The sequence below is a fragment of the Patagioenas fasciata genome, chromosome 10 (assembly GCF_037038585.1).
Source record: "Patagioenas fasciata isolate bPatFas1 chromosome 10, bPatFas1.hap1, whole genome shotgun sequence".
NCBI classification, from domain to species: Eukaryota; Metazoa; Chordata; class Aves; order Columbiformes; family Columbidae; genus Patagioenas; species Patagioenas fasciata.
The window spans coordinates 3,638,281-3,660,975 of NC_092529.1; the positions used below are offsets into that span (position 1 = coordinate 3,638,281).

Sequence of the window (22,695 nt, forward strand, 5' to 3'; positions counted from 1 at the left end):
AAGGGCTGGAAATGCTTTTTGGCGTTTTGCCACCTTCCCCTCTCCCCGCGGATAGTTCGGTCCGGCTTGTCACCTTCCCCGCTCCGGAAGGGGTGTGGTGATGCTGAGGGTCAGTGCGGGAGTTGGGCGCGCGCCGCTGCCGTTGGGCACGCGCGGGGCGGTCGTGGCGCGTCGCTCCCTCAGCCGCTGGTCCCGCCATGCCGCCGCCCGGCCAGACCCCGCTCCCGGACTGGGACGGCCTGAAGCTCCGCGTACGGACCCTCATCGCCTCCCACCGCGTCATGATCTTCAGCAAGAGCTACTGCCCTTACTGCAATAAGGTGAGGCGGCGGCGGGAGCCACCTGGGCACGCTCCCCCCGCGGGTTCTCTCCTCAGGAACAGGGGCTTTGGGAGCCGCTTCCCTCCTCACGCCTCCCTGGCAAGGGCTGGGCGGGAGGTGGCTCGGCTCAGCTCGGCGCGGGGGGAGAAAGGCCCGGCGCGGCCCCCGTGTGAGGCCACAGACATCTGCCCTCAGGGCGGTCCGGGCAGGGAAGTGCGGGAGTGGAGGAGGGTTGGAAAGCGAACGATGAGGGGATGCTGCTTCTTGGGACGGCACCCTTGGGCTTTAGACAGTATAGTTTTACCTCAGTATTGAGGGGAAAGCCGTATGAGGGGCGGTCAAAGTCACTGGGTCTGTTCAGCTTGGAAAAGAGGAGGCTGAGGGGAGACCTCATGGCAGCTACAGCTTCCTCATAGGGGAGAAGGAGGGGCAGGCGCTCAGCTCTTCTTTGTGGTGACCCAACTATAAAACCCGAGGGAATAGCAGGAGGATGTGCCAGGGGAGGGTGGGATTGGGCATGAGGAAAAGGTTCTTCACCCAGAGGTGTTGGACACTGAACAGGCTCCCCAGGGAAGTGTGACAGCCCCAAGGCTGACAGTGTTCAAGAAGAGACTGGACAATGCCCTCAGACACATGGTGTGAATTCTGAGGTTGTCCTGTGCAGGGACTGGAGTTGGACTCCATGATCCTTGTGGGTCCCTTCCAACTCAGGACATTGTATGATTCTGTGATCCATGCCAATTAAGTTGAGCACCAAGTGCCGTTCCTTAGAGACCTCTTATCAGGCTTGAAGTGAAGCAAAGCTCCTAACAGGTGTCCTTAGAAGTTCTTTGCCATCTGAGTGAAGGGGTAGATGAATGTGTGTGAAATTCTGCACAGTGTGCTTGTTCCTCAGCTAAACTGCTTTTGCCTCTGCTATTTGCAGGTCAGGGTGCTGACTGTGTTGATTTCTTACTGAAATTTTGACCACCATATTGGTGTCCAAGTTGGACAAAGTTGTATCCCCAGAGAGGAATACAAGTTAATTTTTCAGCTGTTTTTGAAATTTGAGGGAAAAGGTTGACTGTAGCAAGAATGTAAGTTCTAAATGCTGACCATAATGTGTGTTTAAAAGAAACAACACTAATTGTGATGTTTAGAGAAAAATATCTAGCCCTGGTTTGGTGTCAATATCACTGAGTGAGCCAGAGGCATCAAAGAAAAATAGCATCTTTGTTAGAATTTTACGATACCAACATACTGTAGTCATAGCTCATACAGAATCTGGGCGTTATAGGCATTGTGATTCTCAGATGTCTACAAAAAGCATGTTATGAAATGTCGGTTAAAACTCGTATTTGATGTGGCCTTGGTAGAAGAACATAATTGGAAATGTAAGGTCAAGTCCTGGTGTTTGTTAATGGAATTGATGACCAGGAGAACACTCAAAAGCTGCACTCCCTTGTGTAGATTTGGTTTGGTTCCAGTAGCTCTTGTGAGGGAAGAGATATGAGCCTGCTATAGAAAACTTAAATGAATATATCGCATCTCACAACTTAATTGAAGTTTTGGGGAAGGAAGCTTCTATGTATGAGACGACAGGCAAAAGTGGCAGTGCCTTCTCTTCAGGAATGTTTTGGCAGCAAGATAGTATGTCATAATAGGAAGCTCAAATCCTTCTAAAAGTTGCTTACTTATCAACTTACTCAATGGAAGTTTTAGCAAATGAAAGTAATGCTAGGGTTGGAGTCTGGCTCAGGTCTAGTCCAGTTGAAAAAAATGTTTTGGTTGAGGAGAAGTCCTTTTGTTTAGGACTTGGTGCTGCTCATCGAGAAATAAGACTTAGTTGTGCCTGTCTGTGTTGCTGTTTGTGCTTTTAGTGATCATGATTGCTCAGGTGTTGATATGCATGGCATGCAGGCCAATGTGTTTGAGATCATACAATGGCACAGTAACTTTTTAAACTTTGCAGCCTCTTCCTTCATCTGTTTCTGGTATTGCAGTGGGGCTAGACTAACACAAGGAGCTAGAGAAAAATAAACTCAAGAGTAGTCCAGTAATTAAATTCCACGTTAATGTTCTTTCCTGCATTTGTTCAGAGCTTCTCCATTTTATTCTGTTTATTGTCTTGGGAAGGGGAAGAATAGATATTTGGAGTAGGAAGGCCTTCTCTCGTGGCCCTTTCTAGGAGGGAGAGTTGAAGTACCCTATATGAATCTTTGTGAAGGAACAGGTGGTAAGCTTGGGGGGGCAGGGAGTGGGAAGAGCTGATTGCTGAAGGTGACAGATTTACCTGGTTTATTTTATTATTTGAAACAGGAAAGAAAGGTAATATAATGAAATAAATATGTAGAAGGTATTTTAGAGGGACAATTGGAGAAGAAAGCTGATGAGAGAAGGAAACTACACTTAAGACAGAGTGATAAAACAGCAAAATATCTGCAACAGTGTCTTAAGACCCCCCTCCTACCAAAGGCTTAGAAAATAGTGAAAGGAACGGGAGAACAATGGGTAATGCGGCATTCTTGCTAGTTGGTCTAGTCTGTAGAATTAATGAAGTGGATATAATTTGAATGTGTAGTTACAGCTTGGGTACTTAGCCTGTAGTCACATAGTTTTGAGCTCTTAAAGGCAGACAGATATGAATAGTGTGCACTGTGCCTGTCTTTTACTGTGAATGGCTATTAGCGATGTGATTTTGGTACGATTAATTGAAAAACTGATGATGTTTAGCACCAGTGCAGAGAACACTTGTGTTCTGAAGGGACCTAATTTGAGAGGTGGGAAGAATTTATTTCAAATGGATGTAGCCATGCTGGAAGAAAATAAAAATTGTGCTTTCCTTCAGAAAAGCACTGCAAATAAATTCTCTAAATGAATTAAGTAGCTGATTCTGTTCAGTTTAGCTAGTAGCATGACTAGGCAATTGTGCAGTTCTTTTTCTGCAAATGCAATTTATTGTTCAATTGCTTTAGCAAGGCAGTAGTGGAGAGGGGGTGGCATTCAGTCAAGACAAGGAAGTCATTTGAACTTGACTGTTCTTTAATATCTTACCACCCTGAAAAGATTAATATTAAGTAAAGATAGAAATGCATTAGAAACTCACAGGTTTTTAGCATGAAAAATTGGCAAGTCTGAACACTGTGATATGTTGAAATTATTTTAGAAGCAACAACTGGACTCTATAGAAGTTGTCAGTTACTCTAGTTATGTGCTATGCTATTAATATTAAAAATTACTTTCTGTATTCATGGGGGCTTCTGGTCAATTCAGCTGTAACTATTACAGAATGTTTATTACAGGCATGGGACACACCATTTTTACTTAACTGTGCTGTATGAAGCTTACTTCAAACCTGCTTAGCTACCCGAATGACAAGAAAGCATCTCCAGGAAGAGTTTTCTAAAGTGTTAGACCAATTTCTCAGTTTCAGATAAATGGTCGACTGCTTAGTTATAGATTTTTCTGTTATCTCTTTTTGTGAAAACTGGAAGGGTTTAGTAGGTAAATGAGGCCATTGAAGTAAATGGCTGTGTCTGTGACTATGGAACCTTATATCCTGTCCCAGACACTTGTTGGAGAAATCACGTTTTTAGGATTGGGGTATAAGGAAGGAAATTTCCCAGTATGCTGCTGGAGTTTCCAGCACTGTGTGGCTCAGAAATTTTTTTAGCTGCGTTTGTATTAGTTTTACTGAGTTAAAAGTATTTCTTGGATCTTTCTTTAGTTGGTGTAGTAGCAGTTTTGATCTCCTTTTAATTTTGACTTTTCTGGTTTATGTATTGTATGGAGATTTACTTCCTTTTCGTTTCGAAATTGTTGTCTGGTAAATGCAGTTGTTGCTGTTTGTTCCAGTGAGTATTTCTCAGAATTCATTTCCTGTTCACTTTATCTAGATATTACTCATAATTAGTGTGTGTTACCTTTCTACTCCTCCTAATAATTTTCTTTTCCAAACTGAGATGATCTGTTATCTCTTACCTATATCAGAGATTTCGTAACCGACCATACACTTGTTACTTTTCTTTCTTTCTTTCTTTCTTGTTCATTAGCGATACCCAAGCATGATCTCTTCATAAGTATAAAGTGCAATAGCTACTTCTAATTTGGATGCTGACATTTGTCTGATTTTTTTTTTTTTCTCTGCTACATATCTTCAGTAGAGAATAAAGGTTGCCTAAAGATGTTGTCTTAAATCTGTGCTTTCTGGACTCTGATTCAGCTACCAAGTGGAGAGACAACCAGACACTTCTCAGAGCTGCAGAGTAGAAGGACAAGGGCCAATAAATACGAGTTGCAATGAGAGATACTCCAATGAGATAAAATGGAAATTCTTTACTGTGAGGATGGTCAAACACTGGAACAGCCCGGAGAGGTGATGGTATCTGCATCCTTGTAGAAATTTAGAACTGGAGTGGACAGTGTTTTGAGCAAATTGATCAAACCTTGTACTTGGCTCTACTTTGAGTAGGGAGCTGGATCAGATGACCTCCGAATGTCCCTTACAACTTAAATTATTATATAATTGCAGGACTAATGTAATCAGTTATACAAGCAGAACTTATTTTTGTATATTACGGGTTGACACATGATGTGGTAAGAAACTTGCCATGTAGTTGGTACAGAATACAAAAGCTTTGTTTGTCTGCATAAAGCTGGAACTCCAGTAGAAAGCATTGGAATACTCAGCCTTTGGCAGAGTAACAGCATGGATCACAGCAACATTCAAAACATTTTATTCATCACGTGTTTGACATCTTCAGGCTTATTAGATGTGACTCAGCTTACTCTTAGTGCTGTCAATAAATTTGAGGTTTACCAGAAAGCTGGTTGTAAAAGATTTCCTCTGAATGGGCAGCAACTTAGTGTGCTTCATTGTTCAGTGGATTCCTCACGGACATTTAGTGCTTCTTGCTAGAGCTGTTTTCACGTCAAGACAGTTATGATTAAAAGCAGATATCTTGCAATATCTATTTGCATGGTTAAGTCTGCAAATTCTGTTTCAAAGAAGTAAATACTGCCAGATGTTGTACTACCTCCCATGCCATGAGGTGTGTCATTGTCCAGCTGGAAAGACAGTTCACCATTGTTTTTGCTGCCAGTTTTACAAATAGGTGTCAATGTAAAAAAGTCTCAGTTCTAAAATGCTACCTGGGTCTGAATCTGGTAATTGTACATTCAGTCCATTCAGAACAACTGTTAGAAAAATACCCAGAACACTGTCCAGGCTGGGGAGATCTCCACTGTGTTGTCTTTTAGGATGTTTTGTTGGCTTTTTTTTTTTTTCCTTCTCTTTTTAAGACTACGCTTGTATATAGAGGGTTTTTTGTTGGGGGTGGGGGGATGTTATTTTGTTTGTTTTTCCCCTTTTCAATTTATTGTTTACTTCTGAATGCATAAAACCTGTTTCTAGAACATGTTCTAGTGATGCTGTACCTGAGTTTATGACCAGGCATCTTTAGAATGCTTCTCCTTGTTTAATGGAGAAAGAATAGCAATTTAAAAAGGTTATAAAAGGTAACTTACATTCTGGCATTAACTCTCTCAATATTTCACAAGCAAGATATGACTGATTTAATAAAACAATGGCATACAAGTTAGAACCACTCCTGCCTGATCCTGGAGGCTGAGACAGATGTTGTTAAACAGTAAACTGAAAATTAGAGCTGGAAAAAAAAAGGGCAGGAGATCATCTAGTCTTGTCCACTGGCTCAGGGTGGGAGAAGTTGTAGTTCAGATACTTTTGACACGTACTTGGAAGCCGCTCACTGATGAAGATTGTCTGCCTGTTCCAGTGTCCTGTTACTAGGAAAAGATTTTCCTGAAGTCTAATCTCAATCTCTTGATGCAGTTGAAGAGCGTTAATTCTTATTCCATCCACCACTTCTCTTTTTCCTTGAGGTAGTCAATTATTTATTTAAACAGTTATTTTTTCCCCATCTTTATGTTAAACCCAACTCATTGACTCCTTATAATAATTGTCTGCTTGTTCTAAAACTTCTCTGAAGCACAGCAACCAAAAGTGAAGGCAGGGCTGGTAGGCATGAGCTGTTGCACTGCTGAGGACACGTGGACATTATTACCCTTTCTGCAGCTTTTTATAATGCTTTTTTTTTTTTTGCATTTGTTTTGCATATTATTCTTTATTCATTTTTACTTTCTTTTCTTAGTACTGTCAAGGAACCTGGCTGTAACTTTATGTTCTCGATGTTTTTCCATATGACAGTTACTCTCATGGCTTTTGGTATCTGTTGGGGATGGAGAAATCTGCAGCTAAGCAAATTTTCTATAGAAACTTCTTCTTAAGAAGATGAAACTTGTACTGGAAGGCAGCTATGATGTGGAATGCTTAATCTGAATGCAGTTAAATAGCCTGGCTTTAAGTGAGGAACATACAAAACATACAAGTAGTGCCAAACTTTACCAAAGGCATGTAGAGCTAGACCCTCGAAGTGTAGTAACTGAGACTTAAAAGTTACCTCTGTCCAACAAAAAAGTTTTCCCCTGAGCTGTATGTCAGATCTTGTGAAAGCTTTGCACTGGCATTGTGTCTGTTTCTGTTGTAGGTGAAAGAACTCTTCTGTTCCATGCGTGTGGAGTACTATGCTTTGGAACTTGATGTGACTGGTAAGTAGAAAAAGAGAAAATCTATCACATGCTGCTTAATGTAACTAAAAATGGGCAACCATGCATGACTCTTCAAGCTGTCTTGAGCTAACTGGAGGATATAAACACAATTAAAATCAATTTTAATATATCCAGAGATAGAGAAATTAGGCTTCACTGTGGATTTTAATACAGGATGTGTTTTTAATATAACTTAAGGCTTTGACTCTTTCTGTACAAATCATCAACTGGTAGAGGATGTGAGATCTGATTTCTTTCTGAGGAGCTCTGTCTTTTGGGGAAAAAACATGGTGTTTTTTCTACCACCTCAGGTTATTTTGTGCCTTTAAATGAATTGTTAATGTTTGACTTGATATATGGGTGACCTTCTTAGGGAAAGTTGCTGAGTCACTGGAAGGGTAAATTCCAGTACCTTGACTATTGCTAGTTTAAGGCTTTATTTTTTTTAAAGCCCAACCTGCTTTAGTTTTAATACTCATCTAGGGCCTTATGCATGTGTGTGCATGATGCATGTAGTTTTTAATGAAGTTTTAAGAACAAGTAGTTCCTACCATAATTATTAGTAACCTCTTAATTGCACTGTTGAGAAACTACTGATTCTATATTATCAGTTATTTTCTGTACAAAACTTAGTTTCAAATGCTTTTTTGAAGTATTGGTGCTTAAGCAGTGCTTGGAAAAATGTGCTTATTTATTGGTCCAAAGCATCTCTTCTTATAGCCCAAGATATGCAAAGTGCAATGCACAGTCATTTTTTTCTGGAATTATTCCTAATAAAGAAAGTATTTCCCTTACAATAGCACTGATTACTGATACTAATTATGTTATTGGAGTAAAAAGATTTTAGTCAAAATGACCACCGTAAATTCTCATACCCGCATTTACTGCTCAACAACTGTGAGATTCAAATTGAGCCAATGTGATTCAGATGATAGTGCACTTGAACACTCCAAAACAAGTCAGTCTGATCTCGTGTGATACCTGCAAAGATTTTTTTTGTAGTAGCAGTACTGGTACCATGTGACACTCAGGAAGAGACTGATAAGAATTCAGGAAACACAGAGACTAAACTGTCTTCAACTTTATTCTGTCCTGTAGAATTATAGTGAAGCACCAATTTATCCTCTGTATTTAAGTGTGCTCTTTTGAGAAGTAGTTTTTGAAGGCTTATGTTCAGGAAGTCTATAAATGAGATGCTTACAATTTTCTTGGCAGGCCTACAGTATATTACAGTCCAAACCTTAAATACTTAAGGTTGTTTTAAATCTCCCTTCCTGAAAATTGTTCTGTAACATATCTGTTTATTTTGTTCTTAGATGATGGACCCAGTATTCAGCAAGTGTTAGCAGAGCTAACTAATCAGAGGACGGTGCCTAATGTATTTGTGAATGGAATACATATAGGTGGCTGTGATGCAACTTACAAGGTAACTTTTCTTTAAAAAATCAGCTGAAAGTAGACAAGACTACTGAGTAAATTTGCTGTTTGCTCATAATTAAATTTTGTGTGACATAGTAGACTGGGTGATCTAGGTCAGAAAAGGCAACATAATTCAGTTTTTGTTTGCTCAGAAATGTGTGTGATAATTTGATTTTCTTTTTTTAATAGGCTTATCAGGATGGATCACTGCAGAAACTTCTTGGGGACAGCAAAGATGTAGAACCCTATGATTATGATCTCATTATTATTGGTGGTGGCTCAGGTGGACTTGCATGTTCCAAGGTATGACGTGAAAATTGCATTAAAGAACAGGTTGTATGTGAAACTTCTTAAAAATTGGTGTCTGTATTAATCACAATAGTATAAATCAGTCTATATTTTGGTGATTATTACTGTTCAACTTGTTAATTAATGAATCAGTAGTGGTCTAGTAATGTGCTCACTCAAGAGATCATGGTTTGTGTGCATCAGTTTCTAGCCAATGCTCATTCAGGTCTTGATCCTAATAATAGGTTTTAGGTTCCTGGCTGAGGGTGGAACCAAAAGTTTAAGTATCTCTTCTCATGTGTAGTACGCAGGCACTTTAACACTTCCAAACAGTAATCTGGCAAACCTGAAAGCTACTCTTGAAGTACTTCTGGCTGTGGAAGATTCAGGATCACAAGTCACCTAAAATGAAGTGCTTTCAGCTGTTCTCTCAAGGAAAGGGCTCACTTTTTAGTTCTCTTTCTAGTGTCTTTTTCAGAAATGATGGTAGAGCTTGTGTACCTGTTACACAAATAGCTGTTTTTCAGAGTGCCTCAGGACCTAAGATGCAGATTCAATTTTCTGTCATACCTGGGGGATTTGAACCCACAATTCACACCTCTCAGCCAGGTATCCTAACCATCAGTTTATGGTTTGGGCATGATGATGTTATTCTTGACAGCCTTGGCAATTGCTGTACGACAATAGTTAAGCATGCAACTTTCACTAGATACATACAAGAAAGGCAGGAGAAGATGACATAGTACTCACCCTTCTCATAGAGCATATTGTGTATTGTGAGTGTAAATGAGCAGACAGGTTTTCTTGGGCAGGCAAATGCTCAGTAATGCTGACTTGTCTCTGTATTTTATAGGAAGCTGCTACCTTGGGAAAGAAAGTAATGGTGTTAGATTATGTTGTTCCAACACCTCTCGGAACCTCATGGGGTAAGTTCTGTTAACTTGTATTTTATGATGTTTGAGTTGTTGAGGTACATATTGAGTTGTTAGATACTATGGATTTGTGTTCTTAGAAATTGTGGCTGAATTCCTGTGATTCTAGGACATGGGATAACAAAGGAGTTGTTTTCCTTGGCTTTTCTGGACAGTTATTTCTGTGCATTGCTAACTCTCAGTTCTTTGTCAAATGTTGTTCTAGTTCTGTTCACTCTCAAATCGTGTCCGGGTAATATATGTGTGTGTGTCTGTTCACATTCTCATGTTTTGGGGTTTTTCTGGGGGGACTTTCAGTTCTTCTATTTCTCTTTCATGGACAAATGATCTAGGCTACCTCTAGGACAGTGTGGCTATGTGGCTGTGCATGCCTCACACAGGTAATAACATGGTTCTTTCCATCTTAGGACTTGGTGGCACATGTGTAAATGTAGGTTGCATTCCTAAGAAGCTAATGCATCAAGCAGCACTTCTGGGTCAGGCGCTCCAAGACTCGAGGAAATACGGGTGGCAGTATGAAGAACAAGGTTAGTGCGACCACAGAGCACAGACCAAAACATTGTAAGATGAGACTGAGCTTAAGGTCGTTCTGATGCTTTGGACCTAGTAAACTACAGGGAGAGGTCAGTCATTTTCTTGGGTGAATCAAAAGGCGTCCTCCTCTTTGAGTCACAGAAACCCTTAGGATTGAAAGCTAATTGTGTTTTGTTCCCTATATCATCTGAATTAAATGGAAGATCTTCATATAGTATCAAGTTAGGTAAAGACTAATATGTATCCTCGCTACTGACGATAATGATGTTTTCTTAGCATGATGTACAATGAATAAGGCTTTAGTTTTTCTTTAAGGGTTCATTGCATTTTGATTTCCTTAATTATTGAAATAATGTCTTGTTTCAGTTAAACACAACTGGGAGGTCATGGTAGAGGCAATTCAAAACTACATTGGTTCTTTAAACTGGGGATATCGAGTGTCCTTAAGAGAGAAGTCTGTGACATACCTCAATTCTTATGGAGAATTCATTGAACCACACAAAATTAAGGTATGTGCTGTGTTTAAAACATTTTGTTGCGGGGAGGAAAACACATGTTCTAAAATGACCTCTTAAAATCCCACAAGGAAGGGGCTTCATCTTGACATTGCCAGCTTCAGTCAACTGAAATTAAGAACTGATTTGTAAAATAAGTTAGTAATTCAAGTTATAATTGTACTTTAGTACATGCCACGGTGTTTGCAGCCTTAGTAATTGTTATGTAAGACTAATGTGGATATTCTGCGAACTTAAGTCTTGCTTAGATAGAGTAAGGTGATCTCAGTCAGTAACTTCATGACTGAGGTCAGCAGTCTGAGTCAGGAGGGGGAGGCAAAAAGAAAAGCTTCAACTGTATGATTTTGCTGCTTGGAAAATCTTCATACTAAAGCATAAAAAGCATTGAAATTAAATTCAGATTAAGCACTTGCATAACAGCACTGCTAGAACCTTATGCTGTATCAGCATAAGAATTAAACTGTCCGTTTTGCAAGACAAAACATGTGCTGCCAGTCTTGCTTTAAATTATCATATTGCAGCAGGGATAACTTAGAAGAACTGCGTATTCAAGACAACTGTTTGGTTCAGTGGGTGTAATTGTCTGTTTTCAATATGAGTTTATGGAGGCTGAACTACATGTGTTTCAAGAAACTCGCACTGAAACAATAGTAGTATACTCAATTTGCCTCATCTACCAGCTGTTCTGGCATCCAGGTATGCAGGTCAGCTACTTAAGTGTCCTTAGTCTATAAATGAAGTATAACTGAAACTTTGAGCAGGAGATTGGATGAGATGACCTCTTGAGAGCCCTTCCAACCAGAATTACTTGATGACTCGATCCAAAGGAAGTTTCCCTTCTTCTGTGTTGGGAAATAACTAAAGAGCAAGAATAAAGGCTGGATTTTGAGAGAGACACATGGGCAAAATGAAATTTCCCAAGACCAAGGTGCTCTAGATGTCAAATTAGTTTGAATTCATTTAAGGGGAGTGCTACGTAACTTTTAAAAGTTTGCCTTAAAACCTGTTCTTATGATAAAGACTTTTTAAACTGTGTTTATATAAACAGGCAACTAACAGGAAAGGACAAGTAACCTATCACACAGCAGAGACTTTTGTCCTGGCAACAGGAGAAAGGCCTAGATATCTGGGTATCCCTGGAGATAAAGAATACTGCATTACAAGGTGAGATGAAAAGGTGCAATAGGCCGACTTTTATCTGCTGTAGTGTAACAAACCTGTGTTGAAAGAACCTTGTAACTTACACTTCTTTTCTTTTTAGTGATGACCTTTTCTCCCTCCCTTACTGCCCTGGCAAAACTCTGGTTGTCGGTGCTTCCTACGTGGCTCTAGAGTGTGCCGGATTTCTCGCTGGTCTGGGTCTAGATGTCACAGTGATGGTGCGTTCCATCCTCCTTCGGGGCTTTGACCAAGAAATGGCAGAAAAAGTAGGTGCTCACATGGAAACACATGGTGTAAAGTTCATCAAGAAGTTTGTACCTGTTCAGGCAAGTCCTTTCTTTGTTTCTTCTCTCCTTGCAAAATTACTTTAAACAGCACATGCAGAATGTACGTGCTCTCTGGGAGGGCTTTGGGGTCTGTACAAGAGCAAATGTTTAATGAGATTAAGCTTCGTTTTTTGGTTTGGTTTTTTTTTTTGCTGCTGAATGATAGATGAGTAGATCCAGGTTTGAAGTGACTGTGTAAGCGAGCTCTGCTTCTTAAGGTTTCTCTAAGCATTTAAATATGTATGCAGGTTGAACAACTGGAGGAAGGCATGCCAGGAAGACTCAAAGTGACAGCAAAGTCTACCGAGGGACCAGAAATCCATGAAGAAGAATATAACACTGTAAGCATTTCTTGATTTGAAATAATTGAATATAGCAGCACATGGAAATGTATTAAAATACTTTAAAAGTTATTCAGGAGAAAGGTAAAGGGAAGTCTCGCTTGAAAAATTTGTTGACAGAAATTACTGGCAGAAAAAAATACATGAAAATTCAATATTCATCTTCAGTTGAGCCCTGTCAGCAGAATGGGTGAAACTTTACATGCCTGGAATTTAGTTCATGTGAACAGTGTTTTTTGCTTCGATTTTTTGTTCTGATATTAATATTTTGCTGTTTGTTTGGATCTCTGAAATAAGTTGCACATGAAGGAGCCTGAACTGTTGGTGGCTCTTTCAAAAAAAGTCACTTCAATTGCATGCTTCACCATTTTTTCAGAAAAAAAAACCCAACGGAAGTGTTATGCTGCTTGTGCTTTCCTCACATAAAATTACTGCATTTAATTTTGGATTTTTTTAGGTTTTGATAGCTGTTGGTCGTGATGCATGTACCAGAAATATTGGCTTAGATACAATCGGTGTCAAAATCAATGAGAAGTGAGTATTGCTCAACTCCCTTCGACCATGGAATGTGATGAGTTTTTTTTAACCTCTTTAACAATACCTAATTATACTATTCTTTTTTTTTTTTTTTAAATCATAACTTTCATACCTGGCAATTATGTGAAGCTCTACTCAAATCCAGCACAGAATAGGTTTTAAAGTTGTCCATTAACTTTAATATGTACTTCTTAAAAGAACTGTTCTGAATTATACCTTCATGTTGGCCACTGTGCTTAAGGAATAGATTTAATATATTCACCTAATTTGCTTAGAAACTGCAGTTTAATATTGTTAAATTAAATGTTTTATTCAGCTCCCGTGGCAAGTTAATCTAGGAATTTAAAGAGGCAGCAAACTACTCACTTCTTACACATTTAACTTGTTCTTGTTTTTCCCTGGTGTCAGTGCAGAACTGGTGCAAAGGAAAAGGCAGGATTATGTTGTTCAAAAGAAAGCTGCTGCAACCTGATTTTCATTTTTCTAACAACTTAGCAAGCCAACTTACTTAAACGTGTGAGTGATATCGCAACTCTTTTTCCCCATAAGGGAAAATGCACATTGCAAGCTGTATAATAATAAAATAAAAGCTCATAAGTCTAAAGATGTCTGAGTAACTTCATTGTGATCAAACACGTACTGTTGCTCAGGTCAAATCTGGCCCACTGAATAACGACTTCAGCCACAAATCAGAGTTTGATGCTCTGAAGAGCTTGCAGGTGAAGTAGAAAAGGCATAAGCATATTTAATAAAACGTGCTCGTGGTTAGAATTACATCTTTGTAGCAGAACTTCTCCCCTCTCTTTTTTGCTGAGCTCTGAGGAAGGTTATGGTACTGAACTCTCTTCTCTATTTTCTGTTTGTTTTAAAGGAATGGGAAAGTACCTGTAAATGATGAAGAGCAAACCAATGTGCCTTACGTTTATGCTATCGGGGATATATTGGAAGGAAAGCTTGAACTTACTCCAGTTGCTATTCAAGCAGGGAAGCTGCTAGCCCGCAGGCTTTATGGTGGTAGTTCCACAAAGGTAAAGCTATAAGAACACAATTTCAGCTTATTTCTATGTTTTTTGCCTCAAAATTGCAATAGCAATACTGTATATAAATTATATAGTCTAAATATAAATTTTGTTTTTTATTTTTAGTGTGACTATATCAATGTACCAACGACAGTGTTTACTCCTTTAGAATATGGCTGCTGTGGATTACCTGAAGAAAAAGCCATAGAAGAGTATGGAAAGCAAAACCTGGAGGTGAGAGCACTCAGGACTTGTTCAACTTGTATCTTGAAAATGTTTTTTCTTGGCTTTGCCACTTTGCTCTCAAAGCATAGTGTTAAAACGAGATTACAAGGTTAACTGGGCAGGTCTTTGATTGTGGAAGTGCTGTCATCTGCTTAACAGGGTATTGGACTCCCACAAATCTTCAGGAGGCCAAACTCAGGTTGCAGAACTGTAGGTGTTTGTTGTCATGAATTAAAAGACTTATTACTGAAGTATATCAAACTCCTGCGGTGAACTGTCTATTTTCTGCTTATTCATTGTACTTGAATTCGAAATGAATTTCCTCCTGACCTTTTCTTGCGGCTGTAGGAGTGTCAGGCATCACTTCCCTGTTTTATGGTAATTTCTGGCTTCTGCACTTCTCTAAAGGGTTTCATTAAAGCTGTTTGCATGCGTTGTGTTTAACTCCCTGCATCTTTCACACACACTGGGCATTTAGCTTCTGCATTTAAATGTTTTGCAGAGTAGGTTTAAATGAAAAGTAGCGATCAGTTTTGTACTACTGAAGCATGTCTCTTTCTGAAAATATGATCTTAAAGGCTGTTTCTTATAGTTGTTGCTGTTTTAATCAAGGATTTAAATCAGGGATGTGTGGTTTGAGTCAAGTCTTGCTCTACTGACTTTTGGAGGATGGACTGCTTGGGCTGGGGAGAGCAAAAGTCACAGTCTTGTTGAGTGTATGTTACAAAAATGTAGTGACTTAAAGGTCAAACCACCTATTTGTAAAGACATTAAGATTTTAATTGTGTCTGATTCAATCAAATTCTGATGCTTTTTTTCTTGTCATCCTCCCAGGTTTATCACAGTTTGTTCTGGCCACTTGAATGGACAGTACCAGGCAGAGATAACAATACTTGTTATGCAAAGATCATCTGCAATAAACGTGACAATGTAAGTAGCAAGCTGGAATGGATATGCTGCGTTTATTCTTGGAATTTCTTTTTAGACCAGCCAGAAGAGTAGTACCTTTTATTTGGCCTGCCTGCGGCCAGCTTTACCCGTTCTGTGAACAGAAGTAGATGTTTTAAGAGGTCTAATCAATTTGGAGAGAGCTGACTGTTTTGTTTTGATATAACAGCTGTCTGAGCAAGTGGTACCTTTATACATTATGAAACATCATCCTGAGTTCAAATTTAAGGACAGATTTGTGAAGGAATTTGCTGAGGTTTTTCTTCCAGGTGGGTTTTGAGTAGCTGTACTACCTGGTGTCTTGCTTTAGGTTTTTGGACCTTGAGGTTTTTACCCTTTGCAGTGTGCAGAGTTTTCCATGTTTAGTAGAAACTCTTTTCAGCCCACCTAACCTTTTCTTGAAGACTACAGAAAGGCTCAAATTTCTGCTTTTATTGGAGCCTTACTGGGGAGGAAAAAAAGCAACTAACACTATGGAAGGAGGGACTTTATTTAAATTTCTAGGTGAAAGTGATTTTTCCTAGGATGCTGGGGAAGAATGTAAGGTAAATAGGGATTTAAATCACTGGTATTATGAGGAATTTGTATGCTATCTTGCAAATGATGGCCAGACCTGGGCTAGGACATCTGAAAGTATGGGAACATCCTTGGAAAATGTTTTAAAATGTTCTTTTACTCCTCTTGGTAAAGCAATTAATGAAACAAATTGAAACAAATCACACTGCTGTCTTAGGAGTAGTTATTTTTTTTTTAAAAGACTCTGCTATTGACTTGTTTGTGTAACATAAAATTTTAGTGTAGTGGGAGTTACATACTAGAGCTTTTGGTAAACTTTACCTAGTACCAATTTCTGCTTTTTCTCACCTGTCTTAAAGAATCGCGTGATAGGATTTCATGTTCTTGGACCTAATGCTGGTGAAGTTACCCAGGGTTTTGCTGCTGCAATAAAATGTGGTCTCACCAAAGAATTACTTGATGAAACAATTGGTATCCATCCAACTTGCGGAGAGGTAAGGAGGGGACAACTTGATTTAAAACCTGCTTTTTTTACTTAGATGCAGGGAAAGAATGCTACATTGTATTGCATGGGATATATTTAGTATTTGTTTAATTTCTAACTAGAAGATATGTAATAGAAAATGTGTTAATTGTGTGCTGCAACTTATTTTCCATTGTAACAGTTCAGAGAAATCCAGTGTTGTTACTTTACAAGAAGAAAGCAATAGCTACGTGGATGAAAATACAGAGCAAGAGTAAATGAGCTGTTGTTTTGGTGTCTTTACAGGTGTTCACTACAATGGATGTTACAAAAGCTTCGGGACAAGACATCAGTCAAAGGGGCTGCTGAGGTTAAACCTGCTGATTTACGTGTTTTCATGTTGTGCACGCTTGGTTCTGTGGGAGCCCTAATACATCCAGCTGCTTTGCAGGAAAATAAACCTCCGCATCAGTGCCACTGCATGTAGTGCAGCTGGGAGTGGGGCCTTGGTGAGGCTTCCTCAGTAAGTAGCATTACAAATGGAAACAGTAATACAGCAGGGAAATCTTGAACTGTAAATCCTGACTTTGCTTGGACTCAGCACTACTGTGCTTTTTTGACGTTCTGGCTCAGAACCTTATTTTGAGGTGAGCTACGACTGATGGCTGCCATGCAGGGTTGGGAGATCTCTTCATCCGGTCAATGACTGAACTCCTCCTGAAGGAAATTCTTACGTTGCACAAATTAAAGCTAATGCTTCTCAGCTCCATTGTCTTGTACAAATGCCTGAGATAGAGGACAAATGTGTAATTGAATGATTCTTGTCTACAGTTTAGAGTTGACTGATTTATCTTTTTTGATGCATTTTGTTTTACTTAATTGTATATTCATTTGAAGCAAGATGGCACAAATAGGATACAGTGTTGAGCAGTGTGGTTCAAGCACTTGTCTGTCACCTCAACTAGTCTAAAGCATCGAAGAAATCTAAGACATCACTGTTCACATGCATAGTTGTGTGATGTCAGGTGATATCATGTCTTTAAGATGAAAAATTCAGCTGTGGGCATCTTAGGGGTCAGGGTTGAAGAGCATAAGTGCAAGACCTTGTCAGTTTGCTCTTACTATTTATATTTAGTGTTAATAATGATCTCAAATCCGGTCTCAGCTCTGTAATGTCAAACAACACAGGACTCAGAAGTGTCTGTACTCTCCTGTGGAGTATTGAGGTCTTAGAGGAGCAGGGTCTGAGAGGAATCTGTCCCACTAATACTGCAGGTGCCTGCCCGTGATGGTAATAAGCGTTGTATAGAATTTCTCTTTGCAGCGTGTGTTGCAGCAGAGAAGGATGACTCGGTGTGCTGTCGTGCTTTGTGTAACATTGTGTACAGTCAGTGCTCTGAAGCTTTCTTCCACCCCAGCATTCTCTGGGGGAGCTGTGCTTAAACTTGGCTTAGTTTTGTCCAAAGAGGTGTTTTGAAAGACTCTTCTGAACATTGTATGATAGTAAACGAACAGTTTTTAACTATTTAATCTGTGATGTACCGTGGAATTTGAAGTTCAATAAAACAATGTGTACAACACTTTGTGGTGTCTGACCTCGTGGCTTTGTAGGCTGCAATTGAAAACTCGCAGTTGCTTACTGAATCTGCTTTCAGCTGAAGCTCTGTTTTTTTCTAGATCACTGATAGTTATGGCTTGATGTATCTAGACTGTAGCACTTGAAACAGCGGATAAACAGCAAAACTGTGTGGTTTTTCAGCTTATTGGTGAAATTTATACTTTCTAGGTCTAGCAGCAGTTATGATTATACTTATTGTAGACTTAGAAAACACTTTATCATCGAATTAGTAGATGGCTTTCCACTTAGCATGAATTTTAATTGTATTTTGAGCACTATAATCTGTCTTGAGTAACACTAGCAGCCAGGCGGCCTGTGCAAGAACTGTGGGGGCAAGTCTGAAACAAAAGGGGCAGTTGGATATCCCATAATAAGCCTTGAAATGCCAGAATAAGACATTAAATATTTTTTCCTGTATAACCATACTATTTAATGCTTCAGATTCTCACTGTTCTCCCTGAGTGGCTTTTGACAAAGACTTGAAGTGTTTACCTTTCTTCAACACATCTCAAATACTGGACGAAAACTCAAAGTTGTTTGGCTTTTATGGTTTTTTTGCTCTAAACTGGAATTCTTCCATGTTTAAATCCTGTGCGTGTCGAGCCTCCTCCAAATGTTGGCAAGGGAAAAATTCCTGGATGTGCCTCAGAAGAGGTGGGAACAGCAGAGGAAGGAAAGGTCAAGTGTTTTAACTAAAAATAAACAGTGTATCTAATGAAGCAAACCACTTTATTTGTGGATTTGCAGCACTATCTAATCTATTCTCAAGGTTTTAATTCAAGTAAATGAAGATACAAGAACTCCTTAAATGAGCTTTATAATTGACAGTACACAGTGAGTGTGTGTTGCGCGAGTGTGTGATTGAACATCTTCAGCTCCATTAAAGTATATGAACTCTCAGTTTAGAGCTGAGTTGTGCAGTTTCCAGTGCCGCCTCTAAAAATAGCAACCATCCTTCAAGGTAATTTCATTGCACGACAAAAATAGGAGCAGTCCTGTGCTCCAAAGTGTTACAGTGACAAGGTGTTTGGGAGACAGCCCTGATTGCTTGTTAACTGAAAGGCAGGACAGAAAATACCCTTTGTTTGTTTTGCAGAGCCTTTATCACTGGTCCCCTGGCAGCTTCTACTTCCTTTTGGACCAGCAAATACGACTTAAGTCATGTTTGTGCCTGTATTGTGGTGCTTCCTCTGCAAAGGGAGATACTACGAGATTACCAAAACCAGCTGTATGTGTGTCTGCAGCAGATGTATCTGGGTAGGGAAGAAAAGGAGGACTGTCTTATATAGAGATTCAAGTTAGGGATAGCAGAGTTTGGAGGGGTTTTTTTTTTTAAGCTATATTACTTTCTACTAAATTTTCTTTAAATAACTTGCCATTTTTATGATGCTTACAGTCAAACCTGATGGTGAAAATCTAAAAAGTTTACCTTTGATTTCTAAATAGGAAAAGTTGTCTTAGAAGAAAAAATTCTTGAAAGATTTCATCCATAATAAACTAAATGTAGCCACATGTAATTTGTAACAAAGTGGGCTGAGAACCGAGGTTTTGTGAGCCTAAGAGTGTCTGGGCAAGAAACTCCCCTTAAGTAGCACTTCCAGTTTGCTTTTCACAGAGGCCGATGGTTGTGGGTAGATGCTGGCGTGGTTCACCAACTTCTTGCCTCGTAAAAGTGTGACTCTGGGAAACCTGGCACTGACTGGCTGCTGTAATCTTCCCTTTGACATGCTCTGACTTGGGGCTTGCACGGTGTGTGTGGGCGGAGGGCAATTCAGAGCACTCATGGGGTCTGAACTGTTGCAGATGGTGGTTGAATAGAAGTCACGGGTTGGCACTGTGCGTCGGCAGGGGAGGGAGCCCATGCTGGCAGAGGTTGCGTGGAAGAAGGAGGAATTGTTGGAGGTTGGAAGGATTGGTTTCATTGGGGATTTTTCACCTGCGATTCTTTCTCCTTCACCTCAGGCAGGAATTAAAATCATGGTAGAGCCTCTACTGCCCTGTGGTTAAAACCATGTGCTGGGGTTATATCACCCAGGTTTCTTGCCAGGTAATGTGTGCTCCTTCCATCCCATCATTTCCGGGTGTAGGCAGTGATAGCAGCGAGTGGACTCTGCACTGTTCCCTCTATTTGCCTGCAGAACTTCCCTTGGCCTGATTCACTCCATTCCTCTACCTATTTAACCCCCTTGACAAAGATTACTGCCTACCCTGCAGGATATCATATCTGCCTACTCTGTCTCCCCAAAATGGGAGACCCCGTACTTTCCATGGAGCAAACACCTCTACAAAACTCCCCTAATTCTCTTCCCCTTCCTCTGGCACTTTCCATGCTTTTAATTGCAGCTGTCTTCTCCCCATTGCATTTCTAGTGCTCTTGAATGTTAATTTTATTGACCTTTGACAATCCCCTCCCTCCTGCCAGCAGACGAACATGCTTTAGAAGGATTATTCCTCTTGAAGGTGATTAAAAGTGCTCCTTGATTGGCATCTCCCTAACATTCAAGGTCTCTGCTGGGCCAGGGAGGTGGAGGAAAAAAAACCCTTGGGAAACGGGCCAACTGCCTCCCACGTTGGATGAAGCAACACGAACAGCCCCTTCCCTTCAGGCTCAGGTTTGTCTCTCCCCTTCAGTAAAGGAGTTGAGTTTCTAAATTAGGAAGCCTAAGATTCTGCTGTTCAGGTGTTCACGTCTAATTTAGTTCACATTTAATTTAGTTCACGTTCTCCAGGTGCTTAAGTTCACCCCACTGACCCTGACCTCAATCAGCAGGAAACGCACACTTCGAAAATGTGTTTGTGTCTTGTCTTGGGCTTTGCTTATCTGAGCAGTGACAGTAAATGTTAGAACTTTGCTTTGTCTTGCACCTGCGGTGTGACTTCGGTGGTTACTTAACCTCTCTGAGGATAAGCACATATTGCATGAGAGGATTAGTAGCTGTTTGCACAGCATTTTAGAGTTATAAAATGAGATGTGTAATGTCACTGACATGATGTGTTTGCGGATCTGTTTCTGGCTGATCACCAGCAGTTGTGTTTGGTCTTGTTGGGGGCCCTGTGAGAAACTGAATTCCTAGACTTCCCTGTTCCAATTCTTATAGAAATGGTGAGGTAGCTTAACCTTGGCTGGCCAGGTGCCCACCAAGCTGCTCCTCAGCAGGACAGGGAAGGAACTACAACAAAAATAGCTCCTGGGTCAAGATAAGGACGGGGAGACCACTCACCAGTTACCGTCACTGGTTCAACTTGAAGAAAAACAATTAAACTCTTTGCCCATTGATAGCAGAATAAGATGGTGAGAAATAAAAACAAAACGAAAACCACCTTCTTCCTCAGCTCAACTTTTCAACTTTTTTGAGATGTAGTAACTGAAGGAAATGGAAGCAAAGAGGGCAAACAATAAGGCAAAGAATTGATTTAAATGCAGCTGTCATACAAAGCCTTTTGATTAGTGTCAGGAAGCCAGCAATGCAATATGCAGCAGAGATGGGTCGGTTTAGCTCTGGTCAGCATTGGGGCCTTTTTCACAGTCTTAGTGGAGGAATTAGTGGAATTGCCCATTGCTGCCTCCTCTGGGGGAGGCGGCTTCATGGTCTGAGTTATGGAGGGCTCACCCTGCTGCTTTTTCATTGCTTCTGTGCCATAAGTAAATGATTAATGCCCTCAGGATCAGAATAGATTTTCCAATTAACCCTAAAGATAGTTAATGTACAGGTAAAAGCTTAATGATTTTTGAACTGAAATATAAAAATGTCAAGGTAAGTCTTATGCTAAATTGTTTTTTTATTCTTGTGGTTTCCTAAGTCATCTTTTATTAGAGTGATGATACTTTAAATGTATTCATTAATTATTACAACATGAAATATTTCACCTTTAATTTGAGAAGTTCTTACCTACTGGGAAGGAAACTAAGTGATAATCTAATACTCTTTATTGTTGATTTGTGTAACACTAAAATCAGATCCCAGTTAGTTTTATGTCTTTGGAAAGAGAATGTTTCCAAATAATCAGGGAATATGAGGACTTGCCTAGGAAATCCATGGGATGTTACTGTCTGAAGGACAGAATGAGTGTTTAAAATAGTGATACAGCTTTCGGAGAGCTGTGGCTTGGATTAGAGTATTTGGTTTCAAAGATCAAGTAAAAATCCTTAGGCAATTTTGTGCACTACAGCTATTTTTTGTGTGGTGATTTCAGAATATCACAGTGTACAGAGCTCTTCGGAATTCAGGAAGATGGGATAAATTATTAATGGAGGCATAAAAAAGTTCTATTGCCATTACAGAAGGGTATCAGTTAGGCCTTCTAAACCATGCTTTTACGTATTCCACTGTAGTTTGCACAGATCTGATCTTACCCGTGTTATTTTTAAATAAAATACAATTTGCACACCTGAACATCTGTTGTACGAGCATGGCTTGCTGGCAGCCTATTGAAACTTAGTGGTTTTTATTGAATGCCACATCTGCTATGAAAGCACAGGTAATACACTATTTCAGCTCGTTTCCGCCTATTCTTTCTGTGCCTATTCATCATACTCTGGTTTTCTTCCAAGAGCCCTGAAAGGGTATGTGCTAGTGTCCGTGGGTCGCACTTTTCCATCTCCCTCCCATTGTTGAGGCAATGACACCATTTTACTGAGCTCCCATTCTTTAAGATTGATCTGCTTTAGTTCTAAATGTAGAATAACTGGAGCGGTGCCTGCTGCCATGGGCCAGATCATCACTGTATTCAGCTTCTCAAGAGTATCTGGGCAGAGGGACCAGTGTTGGCATCAACAATTCTCAGTCCATTTGTCTTCCCTCTAATTTTCAGATGTAAAGCTCCTGTGAGTCTATGAGTACATGAAGCCAAAATTGATGTATGATGCTGACTTCTTATGAATATGGATGTTGCTAGAACCAGTCCTTCAGCTCCAGCTGCTGAACGG

General features: G+C 40.0%; 1 protein-coding gene across 1 annotated transcript; it reads left to right on the top strand.

Moving 5' to 3' along the window:
• The first annotated feature begins 107 nt into the window (after nt 1-107).
• Nucleotides 108-17,730, top strand: TXNRD3 (thioredoxin reductase 3). Its single transcript, XM_065845729.2, has 16 exons — nt 108-320; nt 6,866-6,926; nt 8,243-8,352; nt 8,535-8,648; nt 9,487-9,559; nt 9,973-10,092; nt 10,466-10,608; nt 11,663-11,778; nt 11,876-12,101; nt 12,350-12,442; nt 12,900-12,976; nt 13,851-14,007; nt 14,125-14,232; nt 15,058-15,153; nt 16,047-16,181; nt 16,457-17,730. The coding sequence occupies exons 1-16, from the start codon at nt 198-200 to the stop codon at nt 16,517-16,519; spliced, it is 1,815 nt and encodes a 604-aa protein (XP_065701801.1). The 5' UTR covers nt 108-197; the 3' UTR covers nt 16,520-17,730.
• The last annotated feature ends 4,965 nt before the right edge of the window (nt 17,731-22,695 follow it).

Bases quoted from the DNA above. Each gene is read 5' to 3' on its own strand.
- TXNRD3 (XM_065845729.2), top strand. From the start codon at position 198: ATGCCGCCGCCCGGCCAGACCCCGCTCCCGGACTGGGACGGCCTGAAG. The intron at 11,779-11,875 runs GTGAGATGAAAA...TTTTCTTTTTAG, and splicing joins AAAGAATACTGCATTACAAG to TGATGACCTTTTCTCCCTCC. The intron at 16,182-16,456 runs GTAAGGAGGGGA...GTGTCTTTACAG, and splicing joins TCCATCCAACTTGCGGAGAG to GTGTTCACTACAATGGATGT.